Source organism: Siphateles boraxobius, unplaced genomic scaffold (genome assembly GCF_051911475.1).
Source record: "Siphateles boraxobius isolate OS27281-9 unplaced genomic scaffold, OSU_SipBor_1 19, whole genome shotgun sequence".
NCBI lineage: Eukaryota > Metazoa > Chordata > Actinopteri > Cypriniformes > Leuciscidae > Siphateles > Siphateles boraxobius.
Window position 1 is genome coordinate 29696554 of NW_027508799.1, and position 25096 is coordinate 29721649.

A 25096-nucleotide genomic window follows, 5' to 3' on the forward strand; every position below is an offset into this window, starting at 1 on the left:
ATATTATTCTTATTTTGGTCACACCTCCGCATTTGATTTGACAGAAAAATATTTTATGTTAATATTATAGTAATATTATCACATTAGCCTAAATCATTAATATTTTTTCAGTGTTTGTCTCAATATGTCCAGTACACAGGACACAGCACATTTATGCAAAGGTTAACACAAGATGTTTGCTAATAAAAAGAGCCAAAACACTAAAGACCTTCACTGCTCTGTAAATTGAGCAACATGAGTTTAATGGCAAAATATGAAACAAGAAATCATGAGAGTCTGAAGAGAACATGCATTTTTCTTCTAATTCAATTTGGCTAATGTGATTTAAGGTATGAGCCTTCTGATGAGGAGAAAACACCTTTCTTTCGCATATAACCCTCAAGGACAGGAAAACTGTAATGCAGTTCCAGTCTCAATGAAAATAATTAAAAGTCAGGCATCAGAATAGTCATATGATTACATAAAAACATCTCTCTCTAGACATACTTAATTCCACTCAATGTCCAAGTGAGACAAAAATAAATCTGGCTAATGTAATATTTTCATTTAAAATAGACATGAATAAAAGTAGCACAATGACGGCTCAGACACATGATTTATAATGCTTTTACTAAGGAAAATATTTATTTGCTGTGCAGAAAACAGGACAAAAACAAGGCAGAGTGATTTCAGGAAGATCATTTTTAAGAGCCTGAAATTGTATTGTGATGCAAAGAATGTGTAACAAAATTAAGACTGCAGTCATAAATCACTCATTACACCAAATACAGAGAAACACACCAAGCATGGACGTTGCATCTGAATGCATCACATCAGGACAAAACCATCTCCTTCAAAATGCTCTCCGTTACAGGATAAAAGGATCACAGGCATGCTAAAAAGAATAAATAAGAGATCGATTCTACGGGGACACAGTGCAAGGGAGTCCATCACATGCCCGAATGCAGATCGCTCAGGACTCAGGTTGTCAAAACCGTTCATATCTGGGAAAGAGAACGCTAGAATAGTCAGCGAGCATCCTTTACTCCCAGAAGAGCGCAGACGTGGGTTTGGATGGTGGCCAGCCAGAGACAAAAAGGGCCATCTGTCCTTTAAAGACCTTAAACCAAATAAAAGAGGGCAACGTCATACAAGGGACTATGGGCTGGAGAGCGTCCGTCCTTTTCATGTCATGTCCATATTGTCCCTCTTTTATTGCCCTCAATGACAAACATCTCCACTGATATCAATCACATTAATTCATATCTCTCCCAACATACTTCCTCCATATTACAATAGAGGATACTGCAAATATTTACATATTCAGACGTTTTTAAATGCTTTGGAAAATTGCCATCTTCGTACTGTAAACAAAGCCTATTATTTTTATTCTATTTATTAATACAGTCCGATTATAATTTTTTTTTTATGAATCTTTGGATGCCTGAAGAGAATGAAGTTTTGAAAATTGACATGCTACATCGTGTGAATTCAATATATTACTACACATATTCTCAGTAGCATGGGGCAAATAGGCAAAAACAAAAAGGAAAAATATTAAAACAGAAATTCAAAGCATATAAAAAAAGAGAATGAAAATATTGAAAAAACAGTGTACTTGAAGTATCACAATTTGATATACTGCTGTAATGGAATAAAAATACATTTTTGGGTTTTTTGTATTTATTTTAAAAAAAAAAGGACTTCTAAGTAAAACAATACTTAAAGTATGTAGTATATCTATAAATATAGAGCCTATCGGCCCGCCGCTGTAGGGGAGAGGAAGAGGAGACGTGGAGGAGGACCAGCCGGATCTCACGATGTCTCGTTGACAGTCCTCTCCAACTGTATGACTTTAGCGGTGTCGTTTGACCACTTATCGGACCTGCCAAAAGAAAACAGATCGTTTTACATCCACACCAAAAATATACAAATACGGTGCACTCGTATTACTATGAATGGCAGAAAGTGCAACATGCAATAGAGTGCAACAATCGGGTTTCGGAGGGGAAAAACTCCATTCATTTTCTCCATAGGGAAATTGATTTTGAACAATAACGTGTAAACCTTCAAAGAGAGGAACTACTGTGAGCTACGAGGTTGTTAATCGATGGTATTTGCTTCTGTGAAAAACTACATTACCCATGATGCTCTACAGAAAATTACAACAATCAGAGAGTCGAAAAAATCAACACAAGCCAAAATAACTTTATTTCAGCCCACTCCCATGAAGCACTGCGGATGATGTAATCGAGTCGATCTCCCTACGTTCTCAAAATACTTAAATGTTCGTATATATATGCATATTTTGCCAAAAACTTAAACTATATTGTTTTTATATGTATATAATCAACATTTGTAAATGAGTAGTTTTATATTTCTCCATTGTTTTGAAATGCATCATGGGATTGTAGTTCTTTTTATCACTAAATCCATTAAGTGTACAGTCTTGTACCTTTGTCTTTTTGTCCGATTTGTACTTATGTAATTTTATGATTTACCTCTTAGCTCGTTGGCTTTGTTCATGGCTTATAACTCTTTAATAAAGACTTTTTTTAAATCCCTATGGGATAAATGAAAGGAAAAAATACACCCGGAACCAGTGGGACGTTTTTTTGTCATTTGACAGTTGTTGTCAGATGTCATTGGTTATTTTCAAAAATTTACATTTAAACAGCTTTGGAGAATTCGATGTTTCCCCATTCGAAGAGATACAAGCTATACTTGCACGACTGAAATAGCTGCCCCGAGAGGCGTTTCAGAGATGACCTCAGAGTGAAATGAATTAGCCTTAAAGGGTTTATTGCTCATCAAATCAAGCAGGCGTTAAAGGAAGTGCATTACCTGTGAGAATGTAGGTCTATAAGAATCGCCTTTTGCACGTGCGTTTCATTGGTGTTGAGTAAAAGTGGGCGGGGCTCCGTTTCACGCAGCTCCGTCAGTTCCTGTTTGTGCTGCTGTTCTAAGCGCCAAGCCGCCATGACATCAGCCTGTTCAGGATATTCCCCGCCCAACCCGACAAGATGGGGGTCGTCCAGACCCCCGTGCTCCTGAATGCTCAGCAGGTTCCGGGACTTCACTGTGGAAAGAACGAACATCTTCATGGTTCTTATCACAAATAAAGATGCATTTGAGCTGTTCATACCAGATGCAAATGCTAAAGTCAGGGCTGCCAACTTCTCAGTTTAGCTTGGAGACAGAATTGTGGAGGGGGGGGGGGGGGGGGGGGGGGGGGTTGGATTGGGGGGATGAACAAAGTGATTGTGATTGTAAAAACATTTGATAATTAAACAGAATTTTATTTACCTTACTTTAGTGACATGTTACAATGTTTACATGGTAAAATGACTTTACTGTTGGCTACTGTTTTATTATAGCTTGACACAAATCTCACGATTTCAATTGAATTCTTGTGAGTTGATTCCGATCTTGATTCAATGTCGAATATTTTAGATAAATATAAGGTATACGGTACATACATGTTAATTTTCTCAAGAAAAAAATGTCATCTAATATTGTAAACATAGGGAGCCTTCAGCTGGTATTATTAAAGGTTAAAAATAACAACTCAATTAATTGAAAATTATTTTTTCAATTATTCAAAATTATTTTTTTATTATAATAACAACGTTATAATATTCTAACGATATAAGTAAAAATATAATAAATATTTAATATAGTGCACATATTTAGCAAAATACTCCTCTCTATAGCTAATTTTTCTACCCAACCAACGTGCATGGTCATTTAATGGCTTTCCTGAGGTAGCCTAAATGTAGTTATGTGACATTATTCTCCAGCTGTTTTATTGACATTATTGTTTTATTGACCTCTATTTGATATTATGTATGAGGCATGTACACACACACACACACTTTCGGTAAGTTGTACTGTATCTTTTAACATACCTATTGTTCATTGGTGTTTATTTACTATTAACTAGTAAATAGTATATAAATGATATATGTTTCACGTGCCGCTTAAACTGAGGCGCTACAGCGATCTGTAAAGTCACATTTACAAACGCCAAAACGGTATTGTTTGAATTTCGTAATAAAATTGGTTGAGCTGAGAATTTGTTTCATATCAAAAGTAACCAGATTTTTCTCTGCGTAAGAAAATGGATGTGTGGTGTGAGAGCGTGTGAAAAGTATCAATTGCGTGAGTCTCACGCTGAATGCGTGAGAGTTGGCAGCGCTGACTAAAGTGTCTCGGCTGAGCATTTGTGATTGGATCACCTGAGATGGATATTAATATCAAGGCCTGAAATCAAGAGAGCATCTCTTTTATTCGTTCTAGTCTTTAGTCAGTGGCGTTTTGTTCGAGCGGTGCACTAACTGAATAACATGCGTGGGAGAAACGTGATGGAGGGAGATCGGAGATCAGCGATGATGAACTGATCGCTCTGCTTTTAAAGGCATGATAATTATTGCCCCACTCAACCACTGATAATGACCCTCAGAAGCTCAAGAGTGGGGCGCAGCCGACTACAGCCTCTTAATATGGATCCAAATACAGCCATTCCTCTATTCATTAGTCAGCGAGAGACAGAGAATAATGATCAAATTACAGTAGGGATTGCAATAGACACAAGCGGCTCTTGTTAAATCAAAATTTTAGACACCAAATAAACAGCCTCGGACAACTGATATGCGCAAAGGATTTGCATATCATTATACATTTAAAAAAGTTGAACTTTGCAAACACAAGGCACATCTTTAAAGATCATTATTGATTTTATTGATATTAAATATCTATTTAATATAATTAAATAATTTATTATGCGTCTGTATATATATATATATACATACATATACATATTACATGTTCATTTAGTTTTTGTAGATGTAAAATAGGTCTTTTTATTCTCAAATAATAAAATTAATTATTTAAATTATTCAATTATTTAAATAATTAAAAACAAATTACTTTAGGCAACAAAAACAGCCTCAACTGATGTGTAAAATTTGAAGATGATAACTGTTTTTAATTGAAATTAAATAACAATTTAATATATTTTATTAATCTATTATATTTATATATATGTCTATATACACTGTATGTATGTATGTATGTATGTATGTATATATATATATATATATATATGCATATATATATATATGCATTTTTTGTAAGTGCATGAAGTTTGTATGCATGAAATAGTTGGCTATATGTCAGCTTTTAAGTAATTTAATAGCTGACTTACATATAGCCAACTATTTCATGACCATGACTTCTTTTGCAAGTACACGTATAAGTATTTTTCCTCAAATACCTCAAATCGCATAACCATGGTTTAAATAAAACAAATTTATTTAAATAAATAAAAAATCCAAATGATCTAAAACTAAATATTTCCATATTTCACACTTCCATGTTTCGTGTGCTCTAGCACAATCCTAGCATGCGCACCTGTAGCAGTGTATGACTCCTGTATGGAGATCTCTCTGGTCAGGCCTGTTTTGGTGATAGAGGAGCAGGGGCTCAGGCCTTGGTAGAAACTCCCCAAGAACACAGAAAAACACAGAACCACCACCTGCACAAGAACAAAAAACAACACAGGCTTTATCTAAACAGAAATGCTTCTGTTTGTGTTTGCATTTATCTTCCTCCCCCTCATTCTCACACACACACACACACACACACATCAGGAAGCTCTCACCATGAGGCATGTGGAGGTCTGGGTGCCCGTAACCCGGCAGGACTGCGGGACCTTTCCTGCCACCACCGCCTGCAGCGAGTGCAGCTGCTGCAGCAGAGACCTGAGACACACACATTTACATAATCAATACAAATCAGTTTGCATATTATGTATAATTAATCACTGAGAAATCAACCAGCAAAGGAAACAAAGAGTGAAAATGAATTACTACAAAATGATTTAATGATCACCTTAAGGTGTAGTAGTGTATATAAATGGAAAGGTTTGAGGGTCTTACTTGTTGGTGCACTCGAGTGTTTCAACTTTCCTGCGTAACTCATTGTTCTCGCTGGAGCATGTCTCTACCCTGTGGACGGAGAGGGTATTGCAATGTCACACGAGTTTCATCAAAGTCCCTTTCAAGGAAAGTCTGTTCACTCGGCGGCCGTATTTGCAACGCCTCGGGGCAGCTATTTCAGGCATCCAAGACCAAGTCCTATACACTTAAATAGGGGAATCCTGAAATCTCAAAAACTACTTGCCAAACTCACAATTAAAATAACATATTTCATATCAGCATTTCTTATTAAAGAGTGCACCATTTTTTTTATAGCTTAAGTGCTTGGTTTCAAGTAGCTACCAAAATATTTTACTTGTAAATCCTTGCAATGTCAAACTGGATTTGCAACACATTTTACTTTTATTAATGAGAAGAAAAAAAAACAGGACTGGTTTCAGAAGTGGAGCAAGATATACTTTATACTTTAATGAATAGAAATTGGAATAATGTGCACAGATGAATCATTCACAACAATATGAACATTCATTATGCATTTAAAAGTAAACAGAGTCCGTTTTGAAGAGTCACTGAGTGACAACAGCCTTTTACGCTTGATCAACTTGATCTTTAAACTTCATACTTAATGCTACAATTATAATGTGATCGTGATCAAATCAGACTTACTTCTTTTCTAAAGCATCCATGTACTCTTTCTTTTTCCTGCGGCTCTCTTGTGCTGAAATCTGGGAGATTCATGAGTGTTAGTGCCTCGGACATTAAATTTAGTACTTAGATTTGAAGTATGCATCATCTTTACACGAGGCTGAAGTCTGACACCAACCTTGTTCTTGATCTTTCTGCGAATCTTCTTCAGCGCTTTCTCCTCGGCCTTGGACAGTGGCAGCTTGGTGGGCACCGGGTATCCTTCAGCAATGAGCGTGCGTTTCTCCTCCTCAGTGAGCAGGAGAGGACCTGAGCCCTGCAGTTTCTGTCAGAAGAGACCAGAGGAGGTCGCTTCACCATCTTCTTTCATAAAATCGAACAATCAACAAGATTTGGTGGTACTCACATGGGGTGCCGTCAGCAGAGGAGAGTTTGAGAGGGAAGAAGGGGCTCTTGGCGCCACCTTGAGGACAGCGGGGGTCTGTGTGGGGCTGGCGGGGGCACAGGGGTGTACAGGGCTCTGACTTCCCTCAGAGTCGCTGCCGTGAGAGCTGGGAGGAGTGGGCGGCATGTGCAGAGACTCCAGGCCTGGAGAAAAACATTACAGATCGATTCTGGTTGGTCAATCATAGCATTCTGTGGGCAAATAGTTGTAATATACGAATTGTCTGCATAGTTGTGATACATTCATGTCTCCTGTATCACTCTGAAATCTTGTTTCACATGTGTAATACATCTTTTTCTATTAAAAAAATAAGATAAACTATATAAATTATTATGTGATTAAATTATCATTTAAATTAAAATATTTAAATTATTAAAATTAAATCATTTTAAAATTGATTTTATTTAAAATATAAAATATTTAAATAGATTTTTTTCTGGAAGTACACACAAGTCTTGTTCTCAAATAACTAAAATGTATTTAATTTAAATTAAAATAATTATAATAATTATAAAATAATAATTTAAAACTAAAATCAATATTTCATATCCATTTATTTGTTTTTTTCTGTAAGTACACAGGGATTTTAGATTTCAAATAAATAACATAAATTATTTTAAAAATTATTAAATGACTGCTAAAATAATTTAAATCAAAATATTTCAATTAGTACAATTAAATTATTTGAAACTAAAAATCAATATTTCATGTTTGTTGTTTTGTTAAGTACATGTAATACATATTTTCTTTTCAAATAAGTATATCATTTCAATTATTAAAATCTATTTATTTTATTTAAAACTAAAATATTTTTTTTGAAGTGCACAAGTGTGTGATAATGTACAGTCAGCAGGTAATTATTGAAAAATATCACCCTGTTTATGATAATGAATATGTACACTCAAAAAAAAATTTGAGTCCTGTCCAAATCAACATTTTCTAGAGACTGGTCATATCTAAATTTTTAAATATGTTTTATGTTATTCAATTTCAAATGTTTCAATTGGCCTAATTACATTTCCGTTAATTACATCTTATAAATTGTGGCAACAGTCTGATAACATGGGCTCAATCAGAAATAATATGTTGAGCCAATGGAAAAATACAGTGTTGTTGGTCCAATTAAATAACTTAGATTGTAGTAGCAATTTTATTTCTTACTGTCCCAAAAGAAAAAGAAATTGTGTGAAAAACATTAATACATAAAGCAAAATACAGAACACAGACAACAGGATTGTCATTTTATCAGATCACTTTATTAACAAATCAATTCCAACATGATATTTGGTGAAAACACCTTATTTTAAATAAGGAAAAACACTGAATACATTCAAGAGGTCTCCAGAAGTAACAGGATGTCTTGATGTGGTGAAGGAAACTTTCAAAAGCAGCACTGCATAGGTTAAAAACCTGCAAATAGAAATAATAACTAACATTAATGACAAAGTTTCCCAGCATCACATCTGGTAAGTGACAGAACAGAAGTTACTTCATTATGTAATGAGGATGAGACAGACAGTCGATGTAGATTTTGCTTTATCTTTTACTTTGTGGTATGTAAATATATCCAGCTTATCAGGACTGCTTAAAGCTACTGACACGAGCGATAAACAGATGAATAAGAGAATCAGATGAAAAACAGATGAAAAAAAAGTGTGTGATTTTAAAAGGTAAAAAGCCTTGAAAGAGGCAGATGGCAATTGCAATCTAACGGCACTGTGTTCAGCGGTCACATGACACATGTCATACGAATTACATCTCAGAAGACGATCAAACAGTATTTTAGACATACCATCAGATAATTATGTGGTAACCAGGAAAACACAATCATGAAACCAATGAATGCATGAACTCGCAACTGCTAAATGCCTTTTTAAACTTCCTACAGGGTGCTAAAGCAAAACTTTGGAGAATAGTTTCAGTGCTCAATACTCACCATAATGTCTTGAAACTTGTAAGGATGAATATCTGTATTCTCTTGGGAATGTTTGTTTCGGTCTTCAACCGCGACTGGTTCTGCTCCGCTCGCTCTCCCGCGAATCAATCCGCATTTTGAATACTCGCATGCACATACAGTTTTTTGGATGTAGGACTTTTATTGAGCCAATGTGATTGTCAGTTTCCACAATTGTTTTGTACATTATATCTTGTATTAATAATGGACTTGATACTATTAACAGTGATCTATATTTTCAGTGCTATAACACAAAAATGTCTGAAACAGTGTTTTACCTTTGGATGAGAGGTTTAAGAACTGATCGACCTCGTGTGGCTCCAGCTTAATCTGAGGGTTGAAACTCTCACTGCCCTCTTTCACCTGCAACAACACACAGAAATCAGCACTTCAATCAAATCCCACTCATTCAAGCACTGACTATATGGATGTTGTCAGCGGTTCAACCTGTGCGGCCTGAGGGAGGGTCCGAGACTGAGTGTCAGTCACAGGCTCAGACGCGGGACCCTCGGGGGTCAGATTGAGGGTCAGGGTGGGCAGCAGGACGGGTGGGTCACACAGGAGGGGCTCCATCTTCAGCCCTTTATCTTCCTGCTCCATGGGCCACTCGTCATTGTCTGAATCACCTAATAAAACAGGAGTTCAATTACAGATGCAAGACATGACATATACATGTGAAATTATTTGCATTTAAAGGGTACCTATTGTGCTTTTATTTGATTTGACCTTTTCTTTAGTGTGTTATTTAGTTGTTTGTGCATGTAAACAAACTGTGCAAATTTACAAAAGCACAAAGTCCACACCAAAGGGAGTTCATCTCTCCAACAGAAAACACTTGAAATGCCTAATTTCAGTCCTGCCATTATTTCTAAGACTTCATCATGCGGTTACATCAGCACATGCATAAATGTGCAGTTTTATACATTATTGTTATCCATACATATTTGTTATACACTGATTTTATTATTATTTTATTTAGTTACTTGTTACATGTGTGCTTAACCCAAAATTAAACAAATGGACATGAAAAACAAATCAAAAAGTTTTAATTTAAACAATAATTTTAAATGAAATAATTTTATTTATATTTTTAAATAATTTAAATATTTGTAAACAATTTATTTTAAACAATAGTTTAATAATTCACATCATTTTACCATTTCAATTTAAATAAATACATTTAAATAAATTATGAACTTGTAAATGAGCATAATACGAGCATAATATGGGCACTTTAAGACTAAATTAAACTAGTTTCAGATTCTGGCCAAAGCTTACCGGCATCACTGCCAGGTTCCCCGGGCAGATGGGAAAGGGGCGACTGTGGGCGCGAGTCTCCACACAGCGAGTAACTGTGTTCAGCTTGAATGTGTGGTGGCACTGGAGATGCAGGGGTCAGTTCCTCCTCTGTGTCCATGGCATCTCCACGCCCGGACAGGAACGGGTCGCTTAACAACTGTCCCAGCAAAGCTTCTTGGGACAGATCATCAAGGAAGAAGTGCTGCACAGGAAGAACAGGGATTTGAGTTCAAGTGAAGTGCTCTTTAAACCACAGCTTGTTAAATACACGTTAATTGCAAATCATAAAACATCAGCAAGTTTCTTTGAAGATCCCATAGCCTGGAGGAACAGACAGTGGCGTTCAGTGGTGTCCTCAGTTTTTTTGTTTTAATAAATCAAATGTAAATTCATGTCCCAATTACACTTAATGTTGTCACATCTTCCTGGTTAAATAAACATTACATTGGAAAAAAGAAAAGAAAAAAGAAACAAAATACAATTCTATTTTGTATTTTTACATTAGCTACGTAATTAATGTTCTATTTATTAAAACCACGTTTTAATCTCATTAAGTTTGTGTTTTAAGCATATCTACATTTATTCCAAAATAACTAAAGGCATTAAGAATTGAAACAATATATTTAAATTTGTGAACTAATTCCACTGAGCTGATTGTTTTCAGGCCATTTCAAGTTTGATTTTGAAGTGACAAAGCGGTGATATCTAAGTGGCTGAGTTTTTTACTTTTAAATTAGTCTTCCCATTAATGGCATCATTTAGTTTATTCAGACTGATTTGCGAACACAGAACATGCACGAAAAAAAGAGGCTGTAATTTTTTGCGTGAACCAATCATAGCCAATCACAGCACGATAGAGGCACTACCTCCTCTCATGTGACTTTGCCCCATTCATTCACAATTACCCCCTACTAAACCCATCACATGCTTTCAGGTGTGCCCAACCCTGCTCCTGCCGATCGACTGTCCTGCACAGTTCATCTCCAATCCTAATCAAACACACCTGAAGCAACCAATTAAGGTCTTCAGGATCACTTGAAAATTAAAGGCAGGCGTGTTTAATTAGGGTTGGAGATAAACTGTGCAGGACAGTCGATGGCAGGAGAAGGGGTTGGGTGCCCCTGCTTTAAGGGGTCTGTTAAAATTCAATGGGCTCAGAGAAGGCTAGAGAGACGCAGTGTCTCGTTTTAACTTTACCTGCTGGTGTCGCTGTTGGCCAGTGTTACTTTAGAAAAACGAGTGATTTATAAATGTTTTAATGTCACATTTTGTAGTATGTGCGTTATTTTATTTTTGTAATATGGATTATTTTATTTTATCATCCTATTTTTTGAGGAAACAGCCTAAACATGAGAGCAAGTGCCCCGGGGTAACCCACTCCACCAATTAGAGCGGATTACGATTTCTTCCGTCCAATCAGACAGCTCGTTCTGATCCTGGTGAGAAGGTTTGATTCGGGTCCAAAAACGAAAAAAGGAAACCTCTCTTCTCCTTGGCATTCCTATCGATGCATTCCAGCCCTTCTTACCACACCTCAACATGGTACCCTACTCCTCACACAGGTTTGGACAGGCTGAAACCCTTCCAGACATCCATTTTATCACATAACATCACTTAAAACGCAGCACTTGTGGTAACTTGTGGTATTCCTTCAAACAGCCCCTGAGGCTGTTAGAATATGGAGGAAACCTCCATATTCTAACAGCCTCAGGGGCTGTTTGAAGGAATGGTCTGAATTCAACACGTTCAGCATTTTTGACTCGTTGTGGATTACCACAACAAACAAAAAACATATTTAATGCACTTACAATGAAATACTGGGATACGCAGAACACTTTAAAAGTTGTTCAAGCGTGATATAATTGCTTACAAATGGTTTCTGTGCAAAGTTATAGCAATAGAATTTGAAACAGCTCCATTACAACAGACTGGTCTCCATCTGCACAGATGAGTCAGAGTCCAGGCAGCTCATCCACAGGGAGAGGGTCAATGCAGCTCTGAGATGCACACAACTGCTGTCTCCTCTATGTGCATCTGTTAATGTGAACAACCAGCAGGATCCATAGTACAGTCACGCATGGTGCAATATGCAGGACGTTGGGTTCAGCCAACAAAGACAGATTATAAGATCAAACAATGCTGCTTTGACTCACTAGCACAATCTGATACAGCAGGATATGATGCGTGGTGCTGCTGACTGACAGTAATAAAGCACACAACAGACCAACAATTGCATGTTGAAATTGCATACTATATAGTAGGTACATTTGGTTTGAGACTTGCTTAGTGAGCATTAAAAAAGTATGATCTATATAGCATGAATGAAATTTGAACGTACTACACCCACCATGTTGTCATGGTCACGTGACCTAGAATTGCGTAGCTTCACCACCATTCACAAATCCTATCCCCTGGCCTCATGGGATAGTAAAGTGCCCATCAAAGGTGCACTTCAGAATCCGCCGCAAGTAGTAGGTCATCCGGGTACTTTTCGCCTACTGTTTTTCGAATACTATGTATACTATGCCGTGCTGTTTTTCGCATACTTATATTAGCGAATTATTCCGTTTTTGGCAGTATCTGGTCATCATATGTCATTTGAGGGGTCATGTTCATAGTGGGAGAAAACAAAACTGAGGCTCTATTCCGGAAAAAAAAAAGCAGAGAGCTGCTTTGCAAAACTTGATGTCTACATATGCAACTTCCTTCTAACCCTAACTGAAAAAGGCCATTACTGATTGTTTGGAATGCTCTTCATAGTAATGTGCAGTAACTTTGCACATCACACAATAAGTTCCCCCACACAAAGTGCATGACTCTAATAAGCATAAAAATATATGGCACGCACAAACATTTCGGAAACCCCATTGAAAAACATTTTGCAACATTTTGAACAAACACTTCTGAGAGATTTCGGTCCCTCCATTGACAGCTACGCAACTCACACTTTGAACCTTCAAAAAGTTCATAAAGGGATCGTAAAATTAATCCTTGTTAAATTTAGTGGTTTAGTCCAAAATTTCTGAAGAGCCTCAATTGATGATAAATAGATTTAATTTAGGCTTTTATTCCGAAGATGAAGAATATCGAGTAGTTTCGACCAGAATTTTAAAAGAATACAATAAGACATTTTTAGCGGTCATAACTTCTGTAGAAAAATAGCGCAGACACTTGACTAAGATCAAACTTTCTAGAGCGCATGTGTCAACCGTCACACGCACACTATCAAATAAACACAGATGCCTAAAAATGCTGTCTAGGTATGCAGCTCACAAGGTGTTGGAAAAGAGCCTCCAAACACGTTAGAGAAATGAGTTAAACAGAGGCAAACTGAGCAAACTAGGAAGGAAAGCGGTGCAGTTGGGGATCAAAATGGAGAGAAGCCAGCGTATGGGATCAATTACAGACTGACTCAGATCCAGAGGTTAGCCAAGTCAAAAAACAGAAAAAACAAAGAGAGAAAAGAACAGCTAAATGAATACACAAAGCAACATGAAGAAGTAAAGAGAGAACAAGAGAAAGCATGAGTGTCAAGATTGACAAAGCCGCTTTGGAATGCCTTGTCCTACATTTTCCACTTTTGTTACTCTATAGCAGCTCTGTCTGGACAGCCGACCTCGGTGAGAAAACGTCTGGACGTGCATGAGAAATGCATGCAGGTGTTCCAACAGAGCCTGCCGCCCACCCCAAACACATTTTAAGTATGTGTTCAGATAAGCAGTTCTCTAGAAATGTCTCGTGAACTAGTTTGAACTCCATATTTGGCAAAGTCCTGCTTTTCTGGAATGCCATCTTCGACCAAGAACCATAGCAAAAAACATCTATGCGGCAAGCTTTTCCAAGGTCACTGAAGGTGAATGTACCATGTACGAAGAAGCAACGGAACGCCATTGAGCAGCAGCTCAAATCAGGTCAGGAGTGGGTGAAGTTATCAAGAGGTGACATAACATAGTTGTCATCTTCTAGGTTCATCTGCAGCAGTCATTTCCATTTCACTGCAAAATTGATGAATTCTCACATGGTGGGGATATGACTGTACAGAGTCACCATATTATTATGCCATGCCTGCATCAATCATAGGCGATATACAATTACATCTGACACTCCTGAGTGCGTGATAAGATGATTATGATGATTGCTGAAAATTGCTGGGTGTCGACTGCTCTCTAAGAGGAATATAAGAGACCGCTCACTTGGAGGAGGATAGACGTGAGGTTTCCTAAGGTTCAAGGATAGAAATAATAACTTCTAAGGGCCTGTTTGGGATCACTTACTTCACCAGATGGCAATGGAATAGAAGTGCACTGCATTCGGCACAGTCTATAATTAATTTAAATAACATTATCTCGGAAATAAATATGATTGTCCATTTTCATTAGGCCTGTCACAATTATTAATTAATCATCTAATCGTGGTTATTCAATGTAATCGCAATTATTTGAGATGACCGCAATAATTGTGCGGTTCAAATTTCAATCACGTCTAAAATTCTGTGCACAATACACATACAGTATATTTGAGCAGTTTGAGTAGTATGCTGTTTGAGTAAGACTTATGAATGCCTGCATCCAGTTGGGGGGATTCTAGGACTGAAGGCTTCTTTGTCCATAGTTTGGATGGGTGTAAAGTAAAGTGGTTTCAGTTGGGGGCAGGGTTTCTGAGTTTTTGCCCAGCTGGAGAGTCGAATAGGTGAAGCCGCTCCTCCAGTGATGACCGAGACGTTGGGGGTGCGACAGCGGTCTGTAAATTTTTCCCCTTAAGGGGGTCGTGAAAAAGTGTGCAGGAAGAGGAAGTTTACAAGCCAAATCTGGACGCAAATGACGCAACTCTTTAAGCAGCAAAACAGATGTGAGGAAAGCTGAACCTGCAGGAGACAAAGATCAGCGATCACGAGGATGGACCTTGTCCATTACACACAGTTTGACTTGACTCACTGATATTAGCCACTAAAAAACAATTTACTTTGGACTGAAGCGCTTCAGACTTATCACGGGCTTGAGAAAAAACAGCATGTTTTTCCTCTTAAACAAAACACTCCAGGATGGTTGACGGATCTGTTTGAATGCTGTTGTACAAAAAAAATGTCCTTTGTACATTAAAGTGGCGGCCTTGTTTGACTGGATAACAGGGTCTTTTTGACCCAAATTCTGAGTTAACCTGTCTTACTGGACATTTGTTTAGAGTTTAATGACTGCTGCTTTGAGTGAAAACAGCTCAACTCACAATAAACTATATTACTATAGGGTAAAGTTGAATGATAAAGTTACTTTGAGGAGAAACTGGAGTTCCTGTCTTAATCAGATCATAATTAATTAACGTGATAGAGTGAAATTCAAATTCCATGAAGTATTGTGAGAGGAAAAGGACAATAATCTAAAAAAGTAATCAAATATAATATGAAAGGTTTTTCACCCTTTAGCAGTTTCACATAAAGCTGATTATTCTCAATCGCTTTATATGATGAACAGATTTAATTTAGGCTTTTATTCACATATAAACTTTGATCAGTGTACATAAACAGAAGCTCAACCGTACTTGCTTGATGCATAAGAACAAATTTCATTGGTTCTTGCGGAAGCTCAAACGTGCTGTGTAATACACGAGAATGAACCTCACTGGTTCTTTCATGATATGAGGGTGAATAATAATGACAGAATTTTCATTTTTGGGTGAACTAACCCTTTAGAGCAATGTATTGTATATAATAGTGCCATATAAATAAATGTGACCTTTGTGGGAAAAGTTGTGTATCTTATCCTGAAGTTCACATTGCAAATCTTGTTTGTGCCAAAGACAAATCCCACCAGAAGTCCATCACTTTTTCCATGATTCACTCCACCCTCTCTGAGAGTGTTTTGAATTGGCTTGGCTCTTGTTCAAGCTCCTTGTGCGCAACTGTTGGGGCAGAGCGTGAAATGTGTGCCATCGCAGCTGCGGCTTCAGTTTATATCATGGAAGAGGCCTTGATAGCGACTGTGCTGTAAATTCAAAACACATCCTGCATATTCAGGGACGTCTCATCCTCCCTTCCCCCAGCAGAGAGTGATGCGCTGAAACTGCAGTGGTGTCTGCGACTTCTGTAATTCCAGGGGTCCAGGAAACGGCTCCTCTGTAATCAACATCTGGTCAATAGTGACCTTAAAGTGCACTGGATGTAAACAAGCAGTGATGGCGGATAACTAAAATCCAATCTGGATTGATTGGAAAGACTTGATCACCCACTCTTTACTCTTTCAGAGGAGGAACAGTAAAACTGAATGGAGTGAAAGACACCCTCTATGTCCAATACACAAGTAGCAATGAGTGATGCATACCACCGTACCATGGTATATTACTTTTTTTCAACATTAATATTTTAGGCTTAAAATATATCATATCAAGTCAGCAAATACAGACTGAAACGTTTTAGATTAATTTAATGTGAGTCAGGTTTTTGTGTACTCATGTCAGACATACCATTTATTTGATAATATGAATTATTTAGTTTGTTTTTATCACATTCGAAATAATAAGAGATTGAAAAATTAAATGAGCAATTACCTTTTATTTGTAACATATTTTATTCACTTGATAATATAAACTAGGCTTTACTACAAGGATGGTTTATTAAATTAAATGTATTACAATCGTATTAAACAACTGTTTGAATAACAATATGGTAATTAAAAATTAAAATCTCAAATATATACATATATTTTAAATGTTTTATATCTTATAAGATATAAACGTTATATGATATAATAAAACAATATAAATTATAATCTACTACATTATATGTACACTATATAAAAATAATATACTACAAAATATAAACGGACAAGAACATGAATGCTCTGATAAGAGTGGCATACTCAATTTCAATTCCCCTTTATTTTGCAAAACAAATTATAAAATAAGTGGGGAAATAAAACAATGCCTACAATGACAAAATTCCAGCTCACTAACAAAATCAGTGGCTTTGTTCTCAGAAAATAGAGGTTCTCATGCAACATTATACTCCCAAAGCTAATAACCTTTCACGCATCCCAACACCTTCCCCACCACCAAAAATACATTGAAAATCAAAAAGAAAGATCAGCCCCCGAGGGGCACTTAGACAAGACCTAGTGAAACCACAAGATCATGATGAAGAAATTAATGTGTAATGAATATGTGTGCGCTCAGAGAAGGTTCAGGCTCAAGTTGCAGCTTATACACAAACCATCCATTCAGAGCAAAAGAGCAAGAATGTGCATCTCAGAATGATGTAGCTTGCAAGAAAGACGGGCGCCGGGCCTCACAGAAACCCTGCCCTCTCGGAGAACAGTCCCAGCCTGTGTCCACCCGGCCCACAGAGAGCAGAGAGACAGAGGGTTTCTCACTACAGACCGCCTGCCAGCAGACCCGTCGCCCTCCCGTCCCACAAGACCGCTCCACTACAGCTTAAGTCATCAGTAACACGGTGCTGTAAAGAATACCACGTGACTCCTGAGTGACTAATGTTATCAAAATGTCAGAGAGCTCAGGGCTACAAGATCAGTCTGCCCTGACACACTATCCACTGTGTGCACACACACTTTAAGCACCAGGATGCTGTCAATAAACTGACATGCCCTAAATATTCATACAGTCTATTTACATGTATAAAAATAACACATTCAAATCTCACCGACACAATGCAGTTTTGCAGTTACTAAAGTGTCTTGAATGTATTATATACAAGTCGCTGTTTGGATATAAATAGGCAAATGCTTTAGAGTCTATGATTGGATCATTATTGCAGTGATTATTATGTTTTTAGCATGTTATATTTTGGCAACAGTTCTTCAAACCCTAATTGATGGAGAGTTTAGCTTTTCATTTCTTAAACAACCATGTAGGAAGACACATCATGGCCATATTCCAGGATGACAATGTCAAGATTCATCCGGCTCAAATTGTGAACGAATGGTTGGTAGGAGCATGAAGAATCATTTCCACACATGAATTGGCACCTCTGAGTTCAGACCTTAAATTCATTGAAAGTCTTTGGAATGTGCAGGAGGAGACTTTACAGAGTGCTTGACTCTCGCATTGTCAATACAAGATCTTGAACAAAAATGGATGTACCTCTCGATGGAAATAAATGCTGTGATGTTAGACGCAAGTTGACCACTGAAGCCTCTCAATCTGTTCCAGTCACACAAGATCTTAAAAACATAATATCAGCAGCACAAACCAGATGAGAGGCCAGACTCTTGTGCTGGTGTTTACAATCAGACACGGCCTCTACGGTCGCGACACACAACTTATTTTCTTAAGATATCTTCGTCAGTCCAGTGTTTAACATCACTGATTGTGTGTGACCACAGAGGGAATGTTGGCCTGTGTGTGTGTGTGTGTGTGTGTGTGTGTGTGTGTGTGTGTGTGTGTGTGTGTGTGTGTGTGTGTGTGTGTGTGTGTGTGTTTCAGAGTATGAGTCATTTTATATCGTCATGTCAGGAAATTCAATGAAAACTATTTTTTATGTTAACATTGATGCAATACATCTATTAAAAGGTACTTAATTTCATTCATAAGAAAACAAGAAAACAAAACAAAAGTCTGGTATCAATGCAAAAACAGCTTCATGTTATGAAACCGGTTAAAATTTATCAAATTGATTCAAATAGGATGAGCTGGTATAACCGGTATAACAAAATCACTAACAGTTGACAGATTTCTATTGTATAACATAATTACCCAGTCCAATACTAGTTAGTTAACTGGAATTATGCTGTGCACAGATATTAACCATCTTGCCTTAATGCAGATACTGGTATAGCTAATAGAAAAGAGTTTTCCAAAATGATATTCCTGGTATTAATTAAAAAACAGTGTAGAAGAAATAGATCAGGCTGAATGAAAAATATTTCAATGAAAGTTCAACTGAACTGATAGTGTTATCAGGTTCAACTGGGTGATAATGATTGTTTTTAGTACTAATTAACAGGTTAGTGCACATGCTCTTGTTAAAGCATGCCTTTCTTCATATTTGCCACAAACCAAACCAAGAATGGCTTTCGAGTGGCTCAGGAAGTAAATCTGGTTGCCACAAGACCTCACTCTGCAGGAGATCCAGGCTAATCATCTCAGTGTGATTATCAGCACTAAGAAATGCTGATCATGATGCCTGAACTGCTCCCCTCAGCATCTCCTTAACCCCTGTCTTAAAGGGAGGAATAAGCCTTGGGTTATTTTTACTATTTTAAATCACCTGAGATATGACGACTGAGTCTTTGCTTAAAGAGTAAGTGACATGAAGAAGGTACAAACACACATCCTCTATACAAGTTCTTCCCATTTGATAAAGATGACATAATTGCAACTATCAGTAACAGAAGACAATAATTGGGCCTATTATGTCATAAAAAGGGCATGTTTGCATTCCTCAAATATTATATTGTCAGAAGATTGGCTACAGATATGCATAAATTCAAATCTGAAAGTCGACCGGCACACCATGGCAATGCAGCTGACTCATAATGCAGAAGGACATGGCGCAGATGCAACATGCATAATGATAACAGATGTATGCAACAGACCGAATCCACAAAGTAAGCTTCAGGGGAGCCGTAGGCTCCAACTGAGAACAGTTTGCGTTGTTGTGTGGAATTCCATGTCAACAAACCCTGGGGAGCAAGAGTGAAAGTGAGGAGAACTGGCACATAGAGACCAATGAGGTCGGGGAGCATGTATGTGTTTGGGGGTCTTAAACAAAGACCCCGTTCTGTTCTAAAGGTGAAGGAGAATGTAAACCATTCCTCAACCTTCACAAAGCATATACAGTTCTCATGGAAGTGTATGTTACCGCCCTGATCCTGTCAGTTTCTGAATCCCAGACAAAGCAATCTGTTGCACCTCCAACGCCTGCTTTGATGCTGTCTGGAAAGGAGTTACTTGCTTCGTCTAGTAATGGGATCTCTGCTTAGAAACTGCTTGTAACTTACCACATTTGTGCAATTAACCTCCTTCGATGTGTTATTCATATCATAAATTTGAGTAGTCGACAGGAAATAGGGTAACTGTTACTTTCATAAAGTTGATATGTCCTGCGGTGTGACTTGTTTGCGTTTTAAACAGCATTTTTAAAATGATTGTGGGTTCAATGTTTAAAAGACTACATGGAATATGTATAAATTTATACATTTTTATTATTAAATCACACCCTCAGGACTATTTAAAAAAGCAGATCAGATAAAAAGGATTTTAAAATGTTTAAAACTATATAAGACCAAAAATGCACTTTCCCTTATGAATTCAGATACATTTTAAACTAAAATCTTCATGTTGAATAAAAAAGTACATGCACCAACTACCAAATTCCCTTTGCGACTACCCACTGTGAACCCTCTAATTAGACAACAGCATCAAGTAGGGAGGCCACTTTGAGCAGAAGTTGGAACACAAACCTATTATTACATAACCTGCAACAACACTTCAAAGATTCGAGGCCTATATTCCGAGTTTATCCAAATGGGTTAAAACCATTACTTTCTGTAGCACTGCTCTATACATGATACAGTCAACTCCACCATCTGAACTTTATCCCTTGGAGCCAAGTGGAACCCATGGCACATTAGTAATCGTATACATCTCAATTAAAGTTTCTCAGTGAACGATCAAGTCAAATAAACACTATTTTTATGACTAAATGTTGTAAATTATAAGGTTTAGAGCCATTTAAATGCATTCTGGATGATCTAACACTAGTTGCAACACATCAAAACATGCGAAGTGAAAGATGGCAATCATGCAACGGAATCATAAGAAGATCCCCACTTACAGTGCTGTATAAAATGTCGTTTTCCCCGGGTTCGGACAATTCGCTGAGATTTTTGTCCCATTGTAAAAACGGTTCCCCGATATCCATTATTTCCATGCCTCGATCTGCGTCTGTACTAAACCGTCACTGAGGCGCAGTCGCTTCAACGGCTCCAAAAAATGACTATTTGTCAGCGTTAGCGATAGTGTATCCGTCAAATGGTTCGTCCGACCGTGATTCAAAGTGAATGTTTTACTGTCAAAGGAAAGTTGATTATAAGTTTGTCGCCACTGTTCACGGAACTTTCCTCTCAGCTTCCTTGAGAAATGTCGCCCCTTCACAGGCGAGTAGGAATGTGTGGGGCGGGGAAATTATGGGAATGGCAAAATTTGTTTACAAAAGACCGTTTGTGGACTATACTTCTTTCAGGAATGTTTCAGATGTTTCCAAACAAATAATAAAATATGGGCTTTTAAAGGGGTTTGTATTTTGTTACGCTGTTTGAAAAAACTACGCATAAATTTGCCTTAAAATACTCAACTTTCCTATCTGAGGTCCCGCCCTAGGAATACATGCGTCAACCAATAAGATGAGCTGTTACGTTTAAAGCTCACCTCACTCTGAGAAGTACGAAAATCACGGAAGACGAACGAACCGTCTGACCAATAGGAGAGCGCTACTGTATGATTGACGTGAAATTGCTCCTATTAAGGATGACTCCGCATCATCTCTTGACAAACCGTGTAAAGCCAAGAGTACCAAACTGTGCGCACCGCCTCAACTCCTATGGCTGTCAATGGATTCGTACTGCGGGTAAATATTTTGAAATGTGAACTTACTCTTATTTTAAAGCGCACTAGAGTAAAACACACACAATATCCTGGAGGCAAAGAAGTTGAACTAAATGACTGAATTAAGTAAATGGGTAAAATTAGCCCAAACAAATGGATATGACTGAAAAACAAAAGGAAGAAATGAAACTAATGTTTTCTCAGTTTCATATAGCTAACTTTTAAAATGTTTCCGAAACCAGAAGGTGTTTTACATGTGCTGTACGTGGAGGACGAGAGTATTCGCAACAAATCCTTGACAAACTAGTACTACATTTATTCATGAACATTAGCACGACAGTACAGTATAACAAATTGGAAAGTGATTTTGTTAAACATAATTCCAGATATTACGCCTTTTAACATATGGTATGTTTCAGAGGTCAAAAAAGAAAATTGAGCAATTTTATTAATTTTACAAAGAGTCAAATCCAGTTCATGGGACTGAAACGTGTGTTCGTGTTTACATGTCGAAGTGCCCTGCTAGCGCCCTCTGTCGGGAATAAGACAGCATGACACAATCATACCAACAACATTACTTCATTTGCCTATGTATGACTGTTAAGGGCAGGCACAAAGATACTCAAAGGGTTGATGTAAGAGCAGAATAACGCTATACAAAATATCTTCTTTTGGTTCCTAAAGTCTGGGAAGGTGTCTTCATTACTGGTCTCGCAGATTCTCACTTAAAAACACAATATTATCTGTGGGGAAAAAACAAAAATGATGCTTGGTTAATTTTTAAATCATTAAAGCAAAACACAAAAAAAGAGACTGTGGTAAAGCACCAAAGTCTGACCTGCGATAATAGTTGTTGCCTGTCGCCTGACGTTGTTTTTATCCATGTACTCTCCATAATCGAGCTTTCCTTCCACAAGAATTCGAGACCTGAAAATAAGTTTGACCACAGGTTAATAGCGGTATGTTTTATTTTTAGATTCATAAATGCCTCAAAAACAAATAGGAAACACACCCTTTCTTTACATACTGATACGCCACGTCTCTCAGGCCTGGTTTGAATACTGAAACTCTGTGCCATGTTGTTTTCTGGGTGACATCTCCTGCAGAAAAAAAAAATTAGAACAATAACCTTTCTTATTAGTTTATTAAAGTCACCATGAAATAAAAACGAGTACACAGATTAATCTTTAAACTATAACCTGTATTTGTGGGTTCTCCCTCCCCGGACCGCCACATCTCGTTCGTTGCCATGGAGAAGATGGTGACGGGGTTTCTGCCCTCCACCTGTCTCATGACGGGGTCTTGTCCCACCCGCCCAAGAAGCTGCACTTTGTTAATAGCTGGTAAAAGACAAAGCAAAGACGAAAGACATTGACTTTCAGCAAAGAGAACCAAAATACCGAAATCCGTGTCATGTCTCATGTAATCGCTCAATCAGTGTTTCAACCGCGGGAAAGACGTCAATAAAACAGCTTGAGAACAATGTAATGTTAAATTTACCTCAGAAAAGCCATTCAATGACCATAAACTCACTAGTCAGTTAGAAAAATGAACTCTAAAGAGAAGAGTGTTGCTAAATATACTATGAACTATATTACATATTGATTATATATTTTAATTTACGGTTCTTTATTTTGTATTGTGTTTGAATAAATCTGTCAATGTTATGACAGCCACAATTTTTATGTTTTTATTTGTGTGTGACCGAAGTGTTCATATACAAACCAGATCATTTTAATCTTCAATATTATAGTAATTTTGTAATGTATAGTAATGACTTTCGGAATCGTTTACAGCTTTTTTTCTTTGAATAAATTTGCCATGGACTGGACCTGATATAGAGTAATTAACATTTGAAGTGGATCAAAAGAGTTCATAAAAGTTGTCCAAAGACAAGCACAGGTACTCTTCAAAATTCATGTATAAATCTGATGAAAGGTTTTGATCCACTTCAAATGTTGACTACTGTGTGTGTGTGTGTGTGTGTGTGTGTGTATACATATATTGAGAGAGAGAGAATAGTGAAATTTGTGTCAATATCCAGACATATATATACTGAGATATATATATATATATACACATACACCAGTTATATTTATTAGACACTGTTTCCCCCCATTTGAAAACCTCTGCTTTAGTAGACTGTATACAATGATTTACAGACACTCACATCTCTCCAAGATCAGACTTGTATCTGTGGCCCTGTGTCGAACAAACTGTTTAAGTATCTGTCAGGAAAGAGTAAAAATAGTCAGCCTTTAGTAATGCTTATAAGCAAACATGAATCCATCAACATCTTGTTTCATTACCTGTGCGGAGGCATTTCTCAACATCTTCTCTACTTGGTGGATGGTGCTATGACTTTTGCTGATGGGTCATACACCCTGTGCAAAAAAAATGGCGTTGTCAAAGTAATAAAGGAATAATATACGTGAAATTAACTAAGTTACGTAAAAGTAATGTTGAAAAATAGATAATTTGCCTTATTCGCATTGCACCTATAAAGACAGCAATGCCATGATGTAGTTCAAGGTAAAACATTCTTTACAATATCCTCTATAATATTACTTTTTCATTATTAAATGTTATACTTAAATTATTTAAGATTTGTTCTGTATTCTACTTTCAGCAAATCTAATCAAGAAACACATGTTAATCTCCCGCCATTCACTTACACCAACTAGTCACGTTTAGAAGACACATGTAACGTTAATGATGATTGTACTCTTTATACCTACGATGTATAATCTATATCGTCTTCGTAGTTTATATGAAAGACAAGTGCAAAGATAAACTTCGACTTACAAGTTCAAAAGATCTTCAGAAGAGCTTCGATAACCCCACGCTGTTTCCTGTGCGTCTTGGAAAACATTCCCCAGTAACAATAAACTAAACGCCCGTTCCCGTTCTGTTCTCTCATCATATTAATCTTTTATTTATTATATTTGTATGTTCCTTCCACTGTGATTTGTTTTATTAAAATTAGTATATTTAAACACTCAGGGAACACATTTGTCCCAAATAAGATTTTTCCTCAAAAGTTATTGCATAGTTGTTGTTTATTTTAATTGTTTTAACTGCACAGTTTGTACCATCAAGTTAGCAACAACGATGTATATTTGCATTAGAACAGTAATATCAGGTGCATAACAAAATAAATACATAACAAATATATATATGGCAAAACGTTTTATTTTTTTATTAATTTTAGGGGCTTTTTTATAATATAGAAACTATTCTTTTATACTAAGAAACAAAATAGGGTAATATATCACTTAATAT

At 37.0% G+C, this 25096-nt stretch overlaps 2 protein-coding genes and 1 long non-coding RNA gene across 4 annotated transcripts; all 3 read right to left on the bottom strand.

Annotated features, from left to right (window-relative positions):
* Positions 1-595: 595 nt before the first annotated feature.
* creb3l2 (cAMP responsive element binding protein 3-like 2) lies at positions 596-21602 on the bottom strand. Its single transcript, XM_077234877.1, has 12 exons — positions 21045-21602; positions 10241-10463; positions 9410-9588; positions 9241-9325; positions 6970-7151; positions 6742-6888; positions 6585-6643; positions 5919-5987; positions 5642-5741; positions 5392-5515; positions 2824-3058; positions 596-1864 (listed from the first exon to the last, which is right to left on the bottom strand). Exons 1-12 carry the CDS (start codon positions 21138-21140, stop codon positions 1795-1797), a joined length of 1569 nt encoding a protein of 522 aa, XP_077090992.1. The 5' UTR covers positions 21141-21602; the 3' UTR covers positions 596-1794.
* On the bottom strand, positions 8249-9078 carry LOC143742167 (uncharacterized). Its single transcript, XR_013205369.1, has 2 exons — positions 8945-9078; positions 8249-8418 (listed from the first exon to the last, which is right to left on the bottom strand). It is a non-coding gene; the product is annotated as an uncharacterized LOC143742167 (long non-coding RNA).
* A 507-nt stretch (positions 21603-22109) lies between the features above and the next one.
* Positions 22110-24720, bottom strand: ssbp1 (single-stranded DNA binding protein 1). 2 transcript variants are annotated; one of them, XM_077234878.1, is made up of 7 exons: positions 24620-24720; positions 24124-24198; positions 23985-24042; positions 23014-23154; positions 22827-22914; positions 22653-22741; positions 22110-22557 (listed from the first exon to the last, which is right to left on the bottom strand). In XM_077234878.1, exons 2-7 carry the CDS (start codon positions 24145-24147, stop codon positions 22517-22519), a joined length of 441 nt encoding a protein of 146 aa, XP_077090993.1. In that variant the 5' UTR covers positions 24148-24198; positions 24620-24720; the 3' UTR covers positions 22110-22516. The 2 variants fall into 2 exon arrangements, with proteins under 2 accessions (XP_077090993.1, XP_077090994.1); XM_077234879.1 differs by having other exon boundaries at positions 22245-22557; positions 24540-24647.
* Positions 24721-25096: the final 376 nt, after the last annotated feature.